The sequence below is a fragment of the Emys orbicularis genome, chromosome 10 (genome assembly GCF_028017835.1).
Source record: "Emys orbicularis isolate rEmyOrb1 chromosome 10, rEmyOrb1.hap1, whole genome shotgun sequence".
NCBI lineage: Eukaryota > Metazoa > Chordata > Testudines > Emydidae > Emys > Emys orbicularis.
The window spans coordinates 26,098,244-26,118,609 of NC_088692.1; the positions used below are offsets into that span (position 1 = coordinate 26,098,244).

Genomic DNA, 20,366 nt, shown 5'->3' on the forward strand with positions numbered 1-20,366 from the left:
TGCTCTCGAGGTGGCTGGTGTACGGCTTCATAGCCGGGGAGCAAGGGGTATGCCTGTCCACCTGATTATGGGCATTTCAGCATTGCCAATGGTAATCCAGCAGTCAGGAAAGAAAGTACCTGCTTGTAGCTTTCTGAACAGTCCTGTGTTCTTAAAGATGTGAGTATCCAGGACCTTCCCTGACTAGCCCATACTGATGTTGGAGAAGCATCCCCAGTGGCAAGGTGTTCTGGTACCAAATAGGGATATCTGTGCCGTCTATTGCTCCACCACAGTTCAAGAACCCCATTGCTGCATATCCATCCACTATGTTCTGCACATTGCCAAGAGTCACACAGTCTGTGTAGCAGGAGGTGATTAATGGCTCCGCACACTTGCATCACAATAGGCCCCATGGTGGAGTTCCTGATTCCAAATTCATTCCCAACTGAGTAGTAGCAATCTGGCATTGGAAGTTACCACAGTGCAATTGCCACTCGCTTCTCCGCTGTTCATTTTGGTGTCTGAGGACTGGGCAAGCTGAGCACACAGATCCAGGAATGTGGCCTTGTGCACCCAAAAGTTCTGTAGCCACTGCTACTATGTGATCCCACCAGTCAGTGCTTGTTTCTCGGGCTCAGAAGCGAAGCGCCACCATCTGCAACTGCTCCATGAATGCCACCAACAACCTTGAATTGGTTCTTGCTATGTCCAACAGCGATCAATCCTCCAAGGAATCGTCATGTTCTCCACTCATTCATTGCTTCTTGTGGCACTGCAAATACTCCAGGATCATAGGCACTGACTTCTGCTCCCACTGGTGGGTGCTCAACTCCCCTCTGCCCTCGGCCCTGCCTGCACTCCACCCCTTCTCCCAAGTCCCCACCACCGCCCTGCCTCTTCCCAACCTTACTCCTCCTCCACCCCGCCCCCATTCCACCCCCTTCCCCAAGTCCCCCCCCCCCCGCCTCCTCCCTTGAGTGCAGAAGTGCTGGGAGGGATAGGGAGGAGCAGGAACATGGGAAGGAGGAGCACAGCGCACTCAAGGGAGGAGGCAGGGAAGAAGCGGGGGGAGCTTGACTGCTGGTGGGTGCAGAGCACCCGCTAATTTTTCCCCGTGGGTTCTCCAGCTCCAGAGCACCCACGCAGTCAGCGCCTATGTCCAGGATCATGCATCCTGTGGTGCGTTGCTCATGATAATAGTGCAGAGCTGTGCAGGCTCCATGCTGCTGTCAGAGATGGCAGACAGTGAGGAGGGTTGGGAGGCTTGTGGGATTTTTGGGGGAAAAGGCATGAAAAAATTATGGAATACAGATAACATTATGGAATAGAGACAGTTGCAAACTGGGATGTTAGCCCCATGCTCCCAGTCACCCCTGCGTGACTTGCTTAGGCCCCATCATGCATTGCCAAAACTTCCCAAAAGACAGTGTGCTCAATGGGGGTGAGTTGCACAGTGAGACACCTACTCAGGGTGCCCCACACTGTGCCTCAATAAACTCCTCGTTAGTATGTGCACCACCAACACAAGGAGCCAAGTATAGATCACACAAGCAATGTACTAACTGCGGCAGCTGTATGTAGGGTTGCCAACCTTACAGGATTGTCCTGGAGTCTCCAGGAATTAAAGATTAATCTCTAATTAAAGATTATGTCATGTGATGAAATCTCCAGGAATTCGTCCAACCAAAGTTGACAATCCTAGTGTATGCCAATGTAACTCGAGTCGACATAATTTTGTCACATAGACATGGCCTCAGTCTTTCATTACAATGGATGGAACTGGGCAACATATTGGAAATGAGAAGGAAAGGCTATGGGACAAGCAGCTAAAAGGCAGCATGAGGGGAATGTAAACTGAAAGCAAGGAAAGAAACAGAAGCCTGTTTAAGGTCATACATGACAATTGTCATCATTTCCTGCCTGTCTCTCTGGAAGCCACTGTCAGAATTTTCCCATCACTGCCTCAACTGATACCAATTTCACTAGGGATTGGGAATCGCCTTTCCAGAAATAAAAATGCAGTACTTTGGGTGGAAGTAAGGCATTGGTTATGATCTCTAGAGCCCTAAATAGCCTGGGACCAGCCTACCTGAGGGATCCCCTCTCTCCCCGTGTCATAATACTATAGCTGTGGTCAGCAGTGTTGCCAGAGCTGGATCCCCCTTGTATAAAAGAGAGGTGGAATGGCTAGCAGGGCATCTCCTGTGAGGGCTCCAGAACCCTGGATCTTTATCCCCACCTCCTTGTCCAAAATATTCCAAATATGGTGACCTTTCAGGCATGCTGCAAAAGACATTGGTTTGAGAGGGTGTGGGGGGAGGCTGAGGGTTGAAATGATCACTTTAATGTTGCTGAGACTTCATTGTGGTGTTAATGATATCCGTGTACCTAGCGCCTGGGAAAGGCATTTTTTAAAATTATTTTTAAATAAAAATGAATATTCAAAGATTATTTGCTACCACAATTAGCATTTCCTTTACTGTATTGGGCCACACACCCTAACTCTACCCATTAACACCCTATGTGTGGGGCATATGAAATTATAATTTGTTTTCTTTATGAACCCCAGTGTTTCCTTGTTTTCCCTGATCTTGCTGCTATAACTCATCAGAGAAGAGCAGAGGGCTATTCACTTCCTACACTTATGTAAACTGAGTGGGATTAAACTAAAGTGTGATTCAAATAACAGGTGACTAAGATAATGTGGGCACACAGTGACTTAGTTGTTTATTTGAAAAAGTTGAGCTTATAAAATGTGGTGCCTATGTCTCTCTCTCTCTTCAGTTATATGATAAACAGCTTTTAACAGGATGTGGAACATATGCTTGAGGTTTCATATGAAAGGTGGCATATGGTGATTCTGTACTATGCTATTATTGCTTTGCATCAAGAATGATGGCATTTAGTAATGAAGGGTGAAATCCACCCTCAGGTAAAGCACCAGTACAAATCCTATCTACTACTTGAGACCTGTTTAGAGGACTTAAGTGGCCTTGTGCTAGCTCCCTGCATAGGGTCATTTTTGCCCAATCTTAATGAGATCCATCCCATTATCCGAGTTTTTCCCCCCAGTCCAAGTGATGAAAACACAGCTGATGTAATTCCATTCTCTGCACATTTTAAATGAATGAAAAGTTTCACATCAGTATCCATGGTGCTGTGCTATTGAATGTGTGTTCTTGAGAAATAACAGGCCCCATCCCTAAGTAGCTACAAAGCACAACATAAAACAAAGTAGACAGAGAATAATGGATGGTCATTATAGCAGGCACATGTTATGGAATAAGATCACAAGACCATCCTTCCTCCTGTGGTCTGTTACCTAAAGCAGGTTGTGGTAGAACAAGGATTTGCAGCCCTAGGACATCAGAAGAACAAGGCAATGGGTATTTGTAAATTCGTAGGCCAACTCCCCAGCCAGTGCATCAAATAAAGCGCAGATCAACGGCAGAATTTCAACTCCTTTCTTCGGGGTTTTCTTCATTGAACAAAACAATTCAGTGCCAACTCTACCCAGCTCCAAGCTTTCCTAGATGACATTGTTCCTTCTTGAAACCCAAGTCCTGTTTCCTGGGCTTCCCTAACGACTACCCACATTAAAGCTTCCCTGGAGATATCTTTTACCAGACCTTCCACCTGGTTGGTGCATAGAGACTCTTCCTTCCCTTGACCCTGCGTCTCCCTCTTATAGGAAATGCTGTCTCTGATCTGTCACATGACTTGACTCGCCCAATCAGCCACGGCCTTGAAATAGGGAGCTTGGGCACACACATTTGCCCCAGGACCAGTGCCCTGCTGCAAAGTGCTGTGTTCAGTTCATTTTAGGAATGGTCCTTGCTCTCTTGAAGAATCAGCATACTGTTATCAAAGATGCTATTGCTTATAGTAGACATGTTCCCTAAATAAACATGCGTGGGATAATGGCAGGCTGGGAGGGGATGGGCTGGATTGCTCTCCAGGGGTAAAGCTACCACAGTGGTCTCAAGATCTGCATTTGAATGCGCACTGAAAAATGCTCCTAGATCCTTCTCTGAAGTTCTCTGGAGGGTGCTGGGGTTGGGATTTTCACGTGATGAGATGCTCCTGGTAGAGAGGGGTGCTTGAGACATCCAAAGAAATCGTTTGGATCTGAAGGAAGCAGCAGGGTCTAAAAAATAAGAAACTAGACTCAGAGTTAGGAGGCCTAAGTTTTATTCCCAGCTCTGCCATTGTGTTGTTCTGTAACCTTAGGAAGTCACTTAATTGTTCTGTGCCTCAGTTTCCCCATATGGAAAATGCAGGGTGTGATAATAATGCTCTCCCACCTTTACCAGGGGTAAAAAGTGTGCTATAAAAATGTGATCCCAGTGTGACCAACCCTCACAATGAAGTCGCCTAATGTGATTTTGGCCCCTGGTGGAGCCAAATTCAATACAAGAAACTCCAGCCTTCACGTTATTTCCAGCCTTGCCCAGTGGAGAAATGCCCTCTGATTGGCTACCTCCTCCATTTCCCGGCCCTCTGGAGAAAAGCAGCCAATCAGGGCTGCTGCAGGAGGCAGACAGACCTCTCCCTCCTCCCCTCAGGAGCTTAGAGGAGTTTTGGGGTAGTAGAGAGGGGATGGGGGGAGAGGGAGCAAAAAGAGCCCAGCAGCTCTGGACAGCCCGGCATCCTCCTCCTCCCCCCAACATCCCCCCTCTATCCTTGCAACACCCAGCTGGGAAGGAAGAGAGGGGCTGAAGAACCATTGGAGCTGCAGGAGGAGCAGAGGTGTGCAGTGGGGCCAGAGGCCAATATGGGCCCGGGGGTGCAGAACTGATGTGGGAACATAATTAATTGCTAGGCTGGGGGCTGGGTTGATATGGGGGTAGGTGGTGGGGATGAATTAATGAATTAGAAGTTTGGGGACAGAAAGATGTTGGAAGCTCTGCACCATCAGGCAGCCTGGGAGAGCTTATGCAGCAGGGGCCATGCGCACGCTCATGCACACAGACATGCTGGGGTGGCCAGGGGGAGTTACAAAATCCAAAGGCAGACCAAAAACATGAGAGAAATTTGGGACCAAAAATTAGGCTTGGGTTTTTTTTTTTTTTAAATCTCATGATTCGGAGGGGAGTGGGGGGGTGACTCCTGGCTTTCGAACGTTTGAGGTTGGCCATTTTATGATCCAAGCCCATCAAAATCCTTGGGAGTTTTTCCATTGACATGACTAGGCTTTGGCTCGATGGATGTGCTTAGTATAATCATTATTATTATTTATTTGCTTTCCCTTAACCCTCCTCCTCCCCTAGAAACTAGTCCAATCACACAACGTAAAAGGATAGATGTGCAGGAATAAAATTAAAGCCCTGGGTAGGAAAACTCACAACTCTCCATATTATACCCCACTAAGCTGTAATATTTTTTATGGAATAAGAACTCAGAGGCCAGAGGGACAAGATACCTCTGAGGATGGCTAATTTGCTCCCATGTAGCATTATTAATTTTCTGTCCTATTTCTTACTCAGGTCTAATGGTGAGTAATGTATATAACCGGGTGTTTTAGAATAACACAAACTGTTTATTTTTCCCAATGAGATAAGTAGCATTTGAGCCTATTTGTTAAGTATAATTTGCACACTGCTCTTAGTGCCTACTGTTTCTTGTGTGGTTAGGAGTGACTAAATAAAACAAGCATATAATTTTTGCTTCTATAAACCAAAAAGTTTACTTTGCAGTGATACTGAGACGTGCTTTGTCTGTTGTCTATAAATAGGAAAAGAAAAGGAAAGGAGACATTTCAAGCCCTGTCTACACTAAGGTATTGAATGGTTTCTGTAACCAGGTTTTTAAAAGTTATGGCCTGTCCGGACAGCATCAGCCAGTAAAACTGTATTAACTGAAAGCATTAGTCCAGCTGGATCCTGAAGACCATCTGTTAAGCCAGCCAAGACTGTCGCGTGGATGGAGCCTTTGGCCAAATTCAGAGGCTGACGTGACTGTGGGCATAAGTTGGTGAGAAATCTGGCATTCAGTAGATAGGAGTGTAACTCATATTGATTCTGCAGAGTCCAAATTCATTCCCTGGAATAAGTGAGTACAGCTCCCTTTGGATTAAGCCAACCTCTAACTGTTGGGGGTTAGGAAAAGAATTTCCCTGTTGGCATAACTGCATAACTGCCTACTACAGTGTTTTGTTCATCTTCCTCTGAAGCAGTCTATGCTGTCTGCTCTTGGCGATAGGTTGGTGGACTAGGCAGATCACTGCTCTGGTCTGATCTAGTCTGGCAATCCCTGTGTTCCTACTAGCTCAGTTAGAGGTGCACCTGTTTATAGCAGGGGTCGAATTTGGCCCTAGGAATGTTGGGGAAGGTTAATTAAAATTTGCCTTTCCCATACACTCTGTTAGTTCCTTTTCTTGCTACAACTTCCTTCTTCTGCCCCTTTGTGGAGCAAATTACACAAGCCTTGAACAGCCACTGAATGCCAAATCAGTGGATGTTACACTACTACAAATCACTTACATGTTTTCTGACCCACATATAGCTGATATGTAACTTGCACCACAGCTAAATTTCTCATCATGGAAATCAGACAGAAAAGATCAACTAGGTTATTTAGCCCATTTCCCTGCCAGTAGAGGGTTATTTCCTAATATATTTTCTACTGCTTTGTCCACCCTTGGGATGTCTTTTCTACAACTCAGCCTAAGTTTTCCTTTTCTTATACATTTATCCAATTACATCACATGCTTTTCTTTCCCTAAATTGAAGCATTAATTCAATATTAGTTATTATTCTTTGCAGACCAAATGTACTTAGTGGTGCCTGAGCTCAGACGGTTCTCGCGTTCTGGTTGTTACTAAGATAAAAGCTTCTTTGTTTTGTCTGGCATGTTTTGTTTGTCTTTTACGAGACTCTGTGTTTGCACAGAAAAAATAGTTAAAAAGAAAGATCCCAAGTTATTAACAATATTTGTTTAGAGTGAAAAATAGCAAATTCTGTTTTTGTTTCATTGGGCCAAATCTTCCCTTGTGTAACTCCCTACAAGTTACTGGAGTTATGCTGGGGATGAATTTGGCCCATTTTGTTTTAGTGAAAATTTTGGTATTTTACAGCATGGCATTTCAGTCCTACAATTGTTCTGGAACTTGACGCTAGTACAGTTAACATTTGTGTATTGCAGATGCATACCATGGCCCAGATCCTGCAAACACTTAAGCACGTGCTTGACTTCAATCAGGTGAGTAATACCATTGAAGATAATAGGATGGCCTTAAAGTTCAGTATATGTGTGAGCATTTGCAGGATTGGGGCTCATGTTAACCACAGTTTAAACATGTTGGTACAGAGAAGATGGTGCCCCACTTAAGTGGTCTCTGATGGTCTCTTCAGGGCAAGTAGGGCTTTTATATGTTACAGAAGAATTTTGTTTTCCGGTGTCTCTTAAAATTAGTGATTTCCAGCTTGTGTGCTGTTCTCTAGTACCAGAATTAAATATGCACTAGCTGAGGATTGCAAAGATCACACAGTAGAAGCATATATATATTTTTAATAACAGTGGTAATTTGAATTTGTGTTGCAACTACTTTTAAGCAGTGTGTTTGTATTGCCTTTTGTTATGAAACATTTGCTCCTTGCTCGGAGCCCTTCATTAACCCATGGACTTTGAATTGTAATTGCATGTCCCAGCCCAATTTGCTTGGACGTATTCCTGGAGGTTTCATCACATGACATAATCTTTAATTAAAGATTAATCTTTAATTCCTGGATACTCCAGGACAACCCTGTAGGGTTGGCAACCCTAGAAACTTCATTTGCAGAGGATGGGGGTGTGATGCATGAGGTACATAGAGAGCTTTATTCCTGATGCTGCAGTGCCTGGGTCCCCAGGAAGCTGAGAATAAGGGCATGTCTACACTACAAAATTAGATAAACCCCTAACTTGCACTGGCATACAGCCGCCGCAGTAATTACAACGCTTGTGCATGTAGGGTGACCAGATTAGTAGTATAAAAATAAAATATTGGGACGGGGGCGGAGCAAAAAAAAAAAGGGGGGGGAGGCGGAGCAAAAAAAGGGGGGGCGGAGCAAAAAAAAAAAAGAGTTTTAAAGGGGCCTGGAGCGTTAGCAGGCCCCGGCCCCGCACGCTGCCCTCCCCGCGGAGCCTCCCGCCCCCCGGCCCGCCACGGGCATATGCGGGGCGCGGTGGGTCCGGGCGGGGGCAGCGCGGAGCGGGCAGGAGCCGGGTGGGCGGCAGGGGCCGAATCCCTGCTGCTGCCAGGGAGCCCCGCGCCTCTCCCTCCCGCTCACGGCTGTGGCTCCTTCCCGGCGGGATGCGCCTCCCGCTGCCCCGGCCACATGCGGCGCGCGTCCCCCACGCCTAGTCTCCCTCCCGCCGGGAAGGAGCAGCTGGACGCGCGCCGCATGTGCCCGGGGCAGGCCGGGGGGCGCGTCCCACCGGGAAGGAGCCGCAGCCGCGAGCGGGAGGGAGAGGCGCGGGGCTCCCTGGCAGCAGCGGGGATTCGGCCCATGCCCCCGCGCCGCCCACCTGGCCCCTACCCACTCCGCGCTGCCCCCGACCGGACCCACCGCACTGCCCCGCGGGCTGCAGGGCTGGAGCAGCCTCCAGGCTGTGCTCCCGGCCCCGGGTGCAGCAGCCCGGGCAGGAGCACTCTGGCGCGGCGGGGGGGTTCACAGCTGAGCCCAACGTCTCCCTCCCTTGCCAGCCCCCCTTTGCCCGCCCGATGCCCGGGTGCCGGAGCTGACTCACCAGCTCCAGGATCCAGGCACCGCCGCCACCCCCTCCCTCCAGGCTTGCGCCGCCATGCTGCAAGCCTGGGAGGGAGGAGGAATGCTGCGTGGTTGGGGAAGAGGCGGGGCCAGGGCTGGGATTTGGGGAGGGAGCCAATGGGGGAAGGAGGGGGCGGAGCCGGGGCGAGGGGGGCGCGAGCGCCAGAGCGGAGGGCAAAATTTCTTTTTTGTCCAGTGTCCCGACCAAACATTGACCTAACTATATCGACATTGACTCTACACTTCTCGTGGAGGTGGAGTTATTAAGTTGGTTCAGTGGGCAAGTTACGTCGGTGGGAGTGAAATTTTAGTGTAGACACTCAGGGCTTGTCAACACATATAACGCTGCAACGGTGCAGCTGCACCACATCTGGTGAAGCTGCTCTATGTCACCGATTGGCATAATAAAACCATTTCTGAGAGCGGCAGTAGCTGTGTTGGCTGGAGAAGCTCTCCTGCCGACATAGCGCTGTCCACACTGGCGCTTATGTAGGTGTAATTTATGTCACTCGAGTGGTTTATTCACACTCCTGAGTGACATAAAGTATGCTGAGAGAAACTGTAGTGTAAACACACAGCCTCACATAGTTAGGTTGACGTAAGCTGCTTTGCATTGACCTAACTCTGTAGTGTAGACCAGGTTTGGGTCTACACTTAAACTACTACAGCAGCAAAACTGCAGCTGCACCACTGTGGTGCTTCAGTGTAGACGCTACCTATGCTGTCAGAAGGGGTTCAAACTGAGAGGCAGCAGCTAGGTTGACAGAAGAATTCTTCCATCAGCCTATTACTGTCTTCACAGGGAGTTAGGTCGGCACAGCTACATCTCTCAGGGGTGCATACCAGCCCTGAGTTAGGGGGTCTCCTCCTGCTTTGCCCTAAAGGGGAGCAAGCCAGGGTCTCCTTGATACCCAGGGTTGGTCTACATTAGAAAGTTATGTCGACCTAGCTATGTCGCTGAAAGATGTAGTTAAGCCAACCTAAGCCCCAGTGTAGACAGCGCTAAGTTGACACATGAATTGTTCCTTCGACTTAGCTACCACCTCGCAAGGGGGTGGATTTACTACAGCTACTTACAAGTAAGGCTTTGTCTAAGCTAAAGGGAAAAGTCGATCTAAGCTACACCATTTGAGTTACGTGAATAGTGTAACTCAAATCGACGTAGCTCAGATCAAATTACCACAGGGTCCACACTACGCGACGTCGACTGGAGACGCTCTCCCGTCAACTCCCCTTACTTTTCTCGATCAGGTGGCGTGCAGGGGTGGAGAGCAGAGCGATCGGCGGTCGATTTAGCGGGTCTTCACTCGACCGCCGATGCATCTATCGCCGAATGCTCTGGTAAGTGTAGACAAGCCCTAAGCGTCTACGCGGCAGTGCAGCCATGGCGTTTCTCAGCAGTATGAGGGCAGCTCCTTGGGGAGCAGGGCTTTCAAGCCACTAGGCAGAAGGGCTGTTTTATTCTTGTGTGAGACGCGGGGGGGTTCGTTTTCAAACTGTGAGCAGACCCAGCACTTAGGGCTCTCCCAGCCTTAGGCTTGGCAAAATTCACTTTTTAATTTTTTATCATTCCAATGGATAATATCAACGTTTATTTTTAAGCATTGTTAATTTTTATCCATTTAAATGTCCACAATTGCGGGAAATTATGGGGGGGCGGGGCAGGGGGCTCAGCCAATCGGGAGCTCTCAGCCAATAATTAGTTAATGACAGTAGGCCCTGCCATTCAAAAAAATGAAAGCTTTGTACCTGGGAAAACGCAAAGTGGCAGAAAACACAGTGTAAATACCCCTCAATCAAACTCTAGTAAGTTCTCCAGCATTTTTCTTCCTTTGCCTGTCTGTAAATGTTGATGATCCCCGATGGAAATATTTTTTCATGGGACTTGGGGGATGTACAGTAAAATCCACATTTACTGAGAAAAATCGAGTCCTTCCAAGCCTTACCCATTGTGCATGCAACCCCCAGCGCTGGCCCCCTTCCCTGGCATCCCGCCCCCCCGTATCTCCGCTCCCCCTACCCTGCTGCATGCCCTCTGCATGCCCCCAGCCCCGCCCCTCCACAGTCCATGTCCCCCTGCTGGGGGCCCCAGCTCCTCCGCGCTGAGCCCTGTCCCCGCCCCGTGCGATTGTTTCCAGCTAGGGGGTGGCTCCCGCTTTCAGCCCTGCCTACCTCACGCCGCTTGGCCCCTGGAGTTACAGAAGGTGCAGCCGCGGGAGCCTGGTGCACAGCGAGACACACAGAGAGAGAGAGAGAAGTTTCCCCGGAAGGTGAGTGAGCCGGTTGCACACGGACTGCAGCCACATGCAGCGGGCGGGAGGGTGGAGGGGGCGCAAACATGCCGTGCCACCAAAGCAACTTGCACGGACGACGGGGGAGCCTGCAGCCTGGCCGCGAAGGGACAGCCACATGCACGGGGGACGAGCATGCAGATTGTTGCAAGTCACGCGACATGCACCTGGAGCCCGGGGAGGGGGAAGCATGCAGAGTTCATGTTGCTGTGGTTTCCCGGTACTGGGGTGGGGCAGGGTATTGCTACAGATTGTAGCTGGCTGTCAAGCGAAGCCATCCTCGAGGGGCCGGGGAGGCTGTGCAACCAGTGTGCGCTAGCCGGAGTGAGACATCCGGTTGTAACAATGGGCTGGGGTTGCTTTGCAAGTGACTCTAAAGTAGAGAGCAGAGCTCGGGGAACTCTCCGATTCTCCCCTTCTACTTTGCATCCCCCGCAAGCCCTCATTCGCTGGGCGCACTCCAGAGGCTGCCCCGTATAGCCTCTGTTCTGCCTCGTTTGCTGCTCCGGACGAGCCCGAAGTGAAGTGCGTGTTGAGCGGGGAGGCTCAGTAAACAGAGAGCCTGGGAGGGGACTGTGCACTCCTCGCCCAATGGCTGAAAGAAGAGATCTGGCTGTGTGTGGTTGGGTTGGGAGCCAAGTAGTGGAGCCACCTCACGCTTTCTTTTTGGGTGATGGCTGATGCTCTTGCATGTAGAATCAGCTCGATGGAGCAAATCCTTTCTCTCTTCCCTCCGACCCCCCTTTCTCTCCACCCTCCTCCATTCACTTCTGAATGGTGCCTTTTACATGACTGCCACGAACGCAGACTACCCAAATCCCGTGGCATACAACTGATTTCTTCATCTTCAGACCTGCCAGCATTTGAAAGCTATCAGTAAGGACATTTGGTGAAGAAAAATGGAGACCTCTTTTTAACTGCTGAAATTCATTGGAGCGGGAGGGCAAATAACAGATCTTTTGCTTAGTAGAGGCTGTCCCTGCTAAACGGGGGCAGTTAGTATAGAAGTTTTGAAAAGGTCCTTTCATTTCAGTTTTGTGAGTGTACTGTTGTAGATTTGTACTTATACAGGTTCTATAATTAGCATATTTGGTGACTGGACTTTTAAGTGCCTCCTGGAAAAAAAAATAGGTTTGGGTCTGGACTCACTCCTAACACTCACTGAAGGTGAATCACACTGAGGTTTCATCATCTCTCTCATCCACTGAATTTATTTTAACAAGAAGGAATTCATCTTAAGACCAGTGTTTGCTCTGTAAACCTTTTTGGAATTCACTTTTTTTCACTTAAAGTGAAAGGAAAGGAAAAAATTTTCTGCAGTAAACATAAATTTAGGCAATGCATGAGAAAGAAGAGCCCAGAAGACAAGCTTTTCCTGTAGGAAGGAAAAAAACAACAACCCTTCTTACATTATTCTGGACTTTGTAGGATAGACACGAAAAAACAATAAAGTGCACAAAATCTTTTATGTTGTCTTTTTACAGGGACAGTTGCACATTTCAAATAATAACAATATTTCTTGTATTAATTAGCACCTCAGATTATTAAAGCTGGGAAAAAAACTAAGTCTAATTTACTTTGTCTTTTATGCTGTCCATTCAAACTTTGCATAGCTCTCAACAGTGGAAACAGACCAAGTGCACCAAGTTTTACTTTTGGGTTCCGTTGCTGCAAAATATGTGTCGCAAATACTACTGGGAGTGGATGTCAGTTTGTTTTTTCCCCTGCAGTGTTTCTGTAGGGATTTACAAAACTAATGCTAAGGAATGCTGTTTACAAAACTTTATTTGGGGCCAGGTGTGATCTCTTTAAAAAGAGAGGGTGAACAGTTGTGTTTAAATCGAGACTGTTTGAAATGATACTCTGGACACTTGTTGTTTGTGAAGTTGATTTTTTTACTGTCTGTTTTAGCTTAAATCATCTCTCTTATTTTTATATTCTTCCATTTGGCAGATATAAATATTTCTCTTTCTCCAGCCTTTTATTAATAATGGCGGTTGGCTCACTATAGGTCTGAATTAAGTCTGATTCCTGTGTAGCTGCTGTGATGGTAGCATTGAAATATGCCATGAAGCACTCAGATTTGGATCAGAGGATTTACCTGCTGGCTCTTATTTTTCATCCTAGCAAAGTGCTATATCACCTTGGCCAAATACTGTATAAAATTTGGTTGCCCAAATTAATTTTGGCTTGTAGTATTTATTAATTAATTTATGCTAGCACCACGAGGCCCTGAGCAAGATCGTGGCCTCATTTGTTCTAGGAGTTGTACAAGTGTGGAAGTAGACATGGTCTCTGCACTTACAAGCTTACAGTCAGAAATATGTTTGAAGGTATACTGTAGGACAAAAAGAATCTGAAAGTTCAAATGTACTCAGAGCCTCCAATACCTATTGAAGTCAATGGGAGTCTTTCCATTGACTTGCAGGGGTTCTCACAACAAATTTTTTGGTGGCCTCAGAGTGCGGCCACCAACTCTTGCTGGTGGCCGCACTGACACTTTCCCCTAAAATACTTAATTAACTTTAGGAAAAACAAATAAATATGCATGTATACACATCCAGATCATTGCAGTTTATTTATGTAGGGTTTTTTTGTGGACTCAATAATTAAAATAATGCTGTGAAAAGTGATATTTGTAGGTTTGTTAATATCACTTTTCACAGCAAGTCCTGGCAAGTTAAGACCTGGACGGAGGGGTCGGGGGTGAGACAGCGGAGGCCAGGGAGGATGGATGGAGGAGTGGAGGGTGAGACCGCAGAGGCCAAGGGTGATGGATGGGGGGCCCCGACACCGTGTAGTCGGAGGAAGGGGTTGGTGCTTGGGGCTGGGGGTCGGCGCCCTGGGCCAGAACCCACAGGAGCCCAGGGTCTGCACCCACAGCTGGATGGCCAGGGACCGGCGCCCAGGGCCAGGGATCAGCACCTACTGCTACGCAACTGAGGGTCAGCACCCAGAGCCAGCACCTGCTGCTGTGCTACTGAGGCCAGGGGTCAGCACCCAGGGTTGGCACTTGGGGTCCGCACCCACTGCTGCACAGCCGGGGCTAGGAGTCAGTGTCCGGGGCCAGCACCCGCCGGAGCCTGCTGCTGCGCAACCAGGACTGGAGGTCGCCGTTCAGGGCCAGCACCTGCTGGAGCCTGGCGTTGGTGCCTGCTGCTGCGTGACTCGGGCTGGGGAACTGCACCTGGGGCTGGGGATCGGTACCCATGGCCAGCACTTGCTGTAACCCAGGATTGACATCCAGGAGCAGTGCCCAAGATCAATGGCCACGGCTGGGGGTTGGAGTGCACGGCCAGGGCTAGGGGTTGGCATCCGGAGCCAGCAACCGCCGGAGCCCAAGGCCAGCACTGGGGGTCTGCACCCAGGGCCAGCAGCTGCTGGAGCTCAGGGTCGGCACCTGGGGTCAGTGACTAGGGCTGGGGGTCGGAGCACACGGACGGGGGTCAGCGCCTGGGGCCAGCGGCCGCCGGCGGAATTGGGGATCAGCGCCATGCAGCCAGAGCAGGGATCAGAGCCCGCCGCCGCATGGCAGGGGTTGGCGTTTGAAGCCCATGGCTGGAGCCTAGTCTGCAGCCAGGCTCCCTAAGTCCCCGCCGTCCAACCACCCCAGGGCTGAAGTCCGAGCCCCACTAAGTCCCCCCTGTTCTCCCTCAGGTAGAGAACTCACCTTGCTCCTTCAGCGTTGTGCCCCATCAGTCTCCGCAAAGTGGCGCATCGAGGAGCAACAGGGAGGGAGGGGGATAGGCTGATGCTTTTCCCCCGCCCCCCATCACCACCCAGGAAGCTGTCGTGGTTGCAGGGGAACCCCCTGGTGGCCGCATTTGAGAAACGGTGCTTTAGTGGGCTTTGGATCAGGGCCTTGTGTATAACACCAAAGATAGTAACCTGCTGTCAAACACCTATAGACAGGCATGTGTTTGAAAGAGATGATATCTCCCTTGCAGTCTGTACTAATTTCTGGGTACTTCAGTACTGGAAATTCGTAGATAACGTGGAAGGAGCTGGGGAAAGAGAAACTAGAATGATTAAAGACCTGGAGGGCTTGATTTCTGAGGGAAGATTAAAAGAACTAATCATGGATATATTGGTCAAATGGCCACTAACTTCTGTGGGTAGGGGGAAGTGAGAACATGGTAGTGTACAATATTAGGAAGTACTGTAGAAGCATCTTCCAGGAAAGAGGGAAATGTAATCATGATAGTCCAGTAGATTAAAGCTATGTATAATATAGCTTGGTAAGGGGTTTGGGGTTCTTCATGATAAAAGATGCTACATATGTAGCATGATCATCGGTGAAATTACATGTTAAATACCAGGAAGAATCTCCTGACAGATAGCTAGATTGATTACTGTGGAATAGTCTTTGAAGGAAAGAGGTGGAAGCCCTTTTTAAGACCAGGGAAATCCTGTAGAGAATAACTTTCAGAGGGAGCTAATGGGTTTTTACTGTGGAAATCTAGCTCTGTAGATATTTTGGATTTCAGTCAGGAAAGCTGAGGATTAATCCAGGATCTGCCACTCATCAAAAAGATGCTTGCTTGAAACTCAGTGGGGGACTGGATCTGAATGGGGGGCCAGCATTCGTCAGCTTTTCACTTATTATATATCCACGAAGAGACTTCTAGCAAGAAGACTGGCCACCGTCCGCCCATGAGGTTGGAACAGCGGGTGTTGGGCCGCACAGCTGAGTGCAGACCATGTCCAATTGATCTGTTAGCCACCAGAAAGTGCAGGAAGTTGATAAGTTTGTGTAAGAAAAAGGAAACAAAAGGCTATGTGTGTTCTTCTAGAAGGTGATAGGTTTAAAAAAAAAAGTAAACTGTTTACTTCTCCCACAGGTCTGTTGTGTAGAATAAAAGGACAATCAAATACTCTATAGAGAAATGGAGGATAGATAATGGTGATTTGGTATAGAATCGTAGAACCATAGGGTTAGATGGGACTGCAAGGGTCATCTAGTCTCACCCCCTGCCAAGATGCAGGATTTGTTGTGTCTAAACCAGGCCTGCACAACTCGTAAAGTGGCGAGGGCCATATTACTCCAAAGAAAACGGCTGAGGGCCGAACCCCCCTGGCCCCGCCGAAACCCGCCACCCAGCCCCCCCGAAACACAACCCCCCCCCCAGCGCCGCCCGCCCCGCGGAAACAAACCCTCCTTCCCCAGAAGGGGGGGAGGGATAGCTCAGTGGTTTGAGCATTGGCCTGCTAAACCCAGGGTTGTGAGTTCAATCCTTAAGGGGGCCACTTAGGGATCTGGGGCAAAAATCAGTCCTTGGTCCTGCTAGTGAAGGCAGGGGGCTGGACTCAATGACCTTTCAAGGTCCCTTCCAGTTCTAGGAGATAGGATATCTCCATTAATTTAAAAAACAGCAGTATTGAACCTTTGTAATATGTTATAGTGGGCTCCTAAGGTAGTATAATTAAGGTAAAAGAAAAATGTCTTTTTGCTAGAAGTAGAATAAGATCTTCCCCCCCACTTTGTAATCAATTGCCCTGTTGAATGAATGAGATGTGAATGAGGAAGGCATGGAAGGCAGCACCTACAGACAGCTGCAACCCTTGGAGAGGGATGGGAGCCAGACCAGATCAGTAGACCAGGTCAGCCATCAAGTCACCGTTTGCCTCCTCAGCCCCCCTTCCCCACCGCCGGCTCACCTGCACCCCCACCACTGCCTGCCCGCTCGCCTCCTCAGCCCCCCCCCTCTGCTGCCAGCTCGCCTGCCCCCCTGCCACTGCCTGCCCGCTCGCCTCCTCAGACCCCATACCCCCGGCTCGCCTCCTCACCTCCCGCCACTGCCAACTCGCCTCCTCAGCCCCCCTCCCTCACCCGCCGCTTGCCTACTCACCCCCCGCGGGCCGCACAGTGAGCCCACCTACTCACCCCCCGCGGGCCGCACAGTGAGCCCACGCGGGCCGCATGTTGTGCAGGCCTGGTCTAAACCATCCAAGATAGCTATCCTGCCTCCTTTTGAAAACCTCCAGTGAAGGAACTTCCCTAGGCAGTTTGTTCCATTTTCCTACCGTTCTTACAGTTCGGGAGTTTTTCCTGAGATTTAATCTAAATCTGCTATGCTGTAGTTTGAACTCATTGCCTCTTGTCCTGCACTCTGTGGCAAGAGAGAACAGTTTTTCTCTATGCCTGATTAGTCACTCTCAAGCTGCACTAGTACAGCTAAAGAGAGAGTTCATCCAAGTAATTACCATCTCTTCTGTTTCAGGAAAAGACGGTTTCCTAAAAAGATTCCAAAGAGTTGTTTTGTTTTGTATTGCCTGCCTCTGTATAATACTGTCTTTTCATCGTGTCCAGGGCAGCCCTCTGGGAAGACCAGTTATCTTCATTTCCTCAGACTTCTAAACTGTTCTCACTTCATTTATTTTTATTACTCTATGGCAGGATTGTCTCTTGAGGGTCACAGAGGATAATTCAAAGCTGAGGTTGATGCTGTAGTAGGTTTGAATTGTTTTCTGGTTCAGATCTGTAATTCCATTGCTTTAAGTTGACCTCTGCTAGCTGGGTAATGGATTTGTAATTTTCTCTCGATGCTCTTTTTCATTTTCATAATCTGTGTGTGCAGATTTGTGGTGTCTGATGTCTGACTTATGCCACCAAGAATAACATTAAATGAGGCAAGAGAGACCCTTCACCCCGTGGTTCTTGCTCAAACATTGTTGAGGCCTCACTGCTTTTGCAGCATTAATTCGTACGGCATGATCTCTGCTTGATGTGAATGAGGAAGTATCCTGGCAGAAAGATTGTGACGTGACTCTTCATAAACAAGCATTCGCAGTATCACTTTAGAGGAAAACTTCACCCATTTTTCTCAGCTCAGTAGTATGAAAATTCACACATTAAGAAGCAATTCACTAGGGATGAAATTCATCCCAGAGCAGAGAGTAAGGCCCTATACTTTAAATGTGATCAGCAAAGTGTGTGTGTGTGTGTGTGTGTGTGTGAGAGAGAGAGAGAGAGAGAGAGAGAGACAGAGAGAGAGAGTGTATGTGAGAAAATTGGTTTGTGCTCTCTTTGTCTCTTTGATGTATAAAGAAGGCCTGAAATGTGTTTTTCCCATATAGATGAAAATTATATGGAATATATAAAAATTATACTTGTCCCCTCCCCCCAGAAATGTGAGACATGTCAAATCTTATCTTCCCTGTTTTTGCTGTAGGGTTTATTGGTGACTCAGAGTGGGAGCTTTCTCAGAGCTTAACTGAAGGGGTAGGGTTTAAATAGCCTGAATAAAAATCACTTCCCATCTCAGTTAATCAAGGTTCACTTTAATGGTTTCTCTGATGTCATAATTTTACTAGTTCTTCATTCACTCATAGAGTCTTCCAGGAAAAACAGATCAGACAATATCTGAATTTCTAATGCAAAAAAAAAAACAAGCAGGGGAAGAGATGTTGGGAGGTGGTAGTGGAGGTGGGGGAAACTTTCCCAGCCTCCTTCACACATCACAAAGAAACAAAAGAGGCACAGACCCCATTTTCTGTTCCTTTGCAAATCATCAGTGATCCCTGCACTCAAGTGGGATGTTTAGGGCCATTGTGCTGCTTCTCCTGCATGGGGATGAATAAAAATGAATATGGATAAACTGAAATAACAAATCCCTTTTAATAACAGTTGCCATTTCTGAATCTCTTGCTGGGAAGTGACACCAGCCGTGTTAGAACACAGCATTAAGAGACTGTAATCCAGTTTCCAAACTGCGTTAATAATGTAACGGGCATAGGGGAATGAATGTTAAGATATGCTACATTAACCATTGTTTGGATATTGGATATTTTATGCTAATCTAGCAGTCTGCCCTGGATTCTGCCTTGTGGGGGAGAAAACCTGCTGGCCGGGAGAAAGTGCTCTGAAAATGTCTGCATCTTACAGCGTCTCGAGGGCATGGTGTGCCTTCAAGCTGATCTGAGGTTGTATAGGCAGTCCCGCTATATTGCTTAGTGAACTCCCCCCAAACACACACGTGTGCCGGACAGCATGACTGATTTAGGAACCGAGGCTCCTCCTTCAGAGTTGCATGGAACCCTTTGTCTGAGACAGGGGTAGGTGCTATGGGAGAGCAAGTTAACACTGCAGCTAGTGACACCAACTCCCATGTGGGTTTCCATTGGGAAAGATGCTGAATTCAGAGAGGAGCATATCATCTAGAGGATCTGATTTCCAGCCCTCCCAGACAGATGTGGAGAGACATCCATGGACCATGTTGGCTTGGCTGTGCTATTCAGATCCCTGTGTGTGCTTAGGGTGCTCTGCACTGGGCAGCAGAGGAGAGTAATAGAACCTTAAGTGTTCAATTTAAGACACTAAACATTATAAGAAGTACTAGAATAGTCTATTATGTTGGGCTTTGACATTGCTGGTGCACAAAAGACATCCCAGTGCAGACATGGCTGAGGCAATTAGGACTTTTAATTATCCACCAATGGCAGAAACAGCGGAGAGTGTAGTGTAGACAGAAATCCACCTTTCTTACCATAGTCCTCTAGCCCTGCTCTGTGTAGAAATGTGAGAGTCCCCTTTTCAGAACACCTCCATCAATAGAGAATTGAGGTCCAGGTGCCTTGTTATCAGAAGGTCCTGTCTGTAACTAAACTTGAACAAAAATGCCTCAGAGGGCATATTATGAATCCCCTGCTCCCCCGGTCAGCAGCAGTTACCTGCACAAGTTCTCCTGTTAACAACAAGTGCTCCGCGGTGAGAGGAAGAGGTTGGTAACCAGGTCCAGTGTTTGCTCGTAAATTTCCCTTGATTGATGAACTTCTAGGTAGCTGGGCTGAAGAAAATGGAGGCATTTTTCCTTTAGAGGACGGCATGTGTTGAGTTGTGGAAATGACTCCATCCCCTTTAACCCAAAGCCCGAGGTCTTGCAGTGCTTCCAGAAGTGTTGTTTTTCTTCAGGCCTGTGTATTTTCTGACACTGCTGCAGTTTCAGATAACATCCAGACAAGGAGTGTATTGTGTCCAGGAAACATTAGAGTTTGACCTTCCAGTTTACTTTAAAGTTTACTTTTTTGTATACTACTGTGTTCACCAGAACCCAAGCAATGGGCAGAGTGAATAAGTCATGCTGCTGACAAAGCAAGTAATGAAGCAAAATGTTCTATCTAGATACTAATATAGGCCCTATCACCACAGTAGTGGGGCTCTTGCCTTCTTGGTAGTGGTGATACGTGGTTTTCCTGGGCTGATGTGTGTATGCATGGTTGGTTGTTTCAAAAAACTGCTTAGAGGAAGTTGCTGTGCTCTCAGGTACTTGATGGGGATGAAATAATCATCATATCTGAAGGCTATGTAAGAGTTGTAATCAACACTTAGAAATGTAACCTTGGC

The 20,366-nt window shown here is 48.0% G+C and overlaps 1 protein-coding gene across 1 annotated transcript in view; it reads left to right on the plus strand.

The window, feature by feature from the left end:
* Window positions 1–10,771: 10,771 nt before the first annotated feature.
* Window positions 10,772–20,366, plus strand: part of CARHSP1 (calcium regulated heat stable protein 1) — a 57,441-nt gene continuing 47,846 nt past the window's right edge. Inside the window, 2 exon segments of the mRNA XM_065412463.1 lie at window positions 10,772–10,933; window positions 10,936–11,002. Of these exon segments, the coding sequence (XP_065268535.1) occupies window positions 10,772–10,933; window positions 10,936–11,002 (229 nt within the window).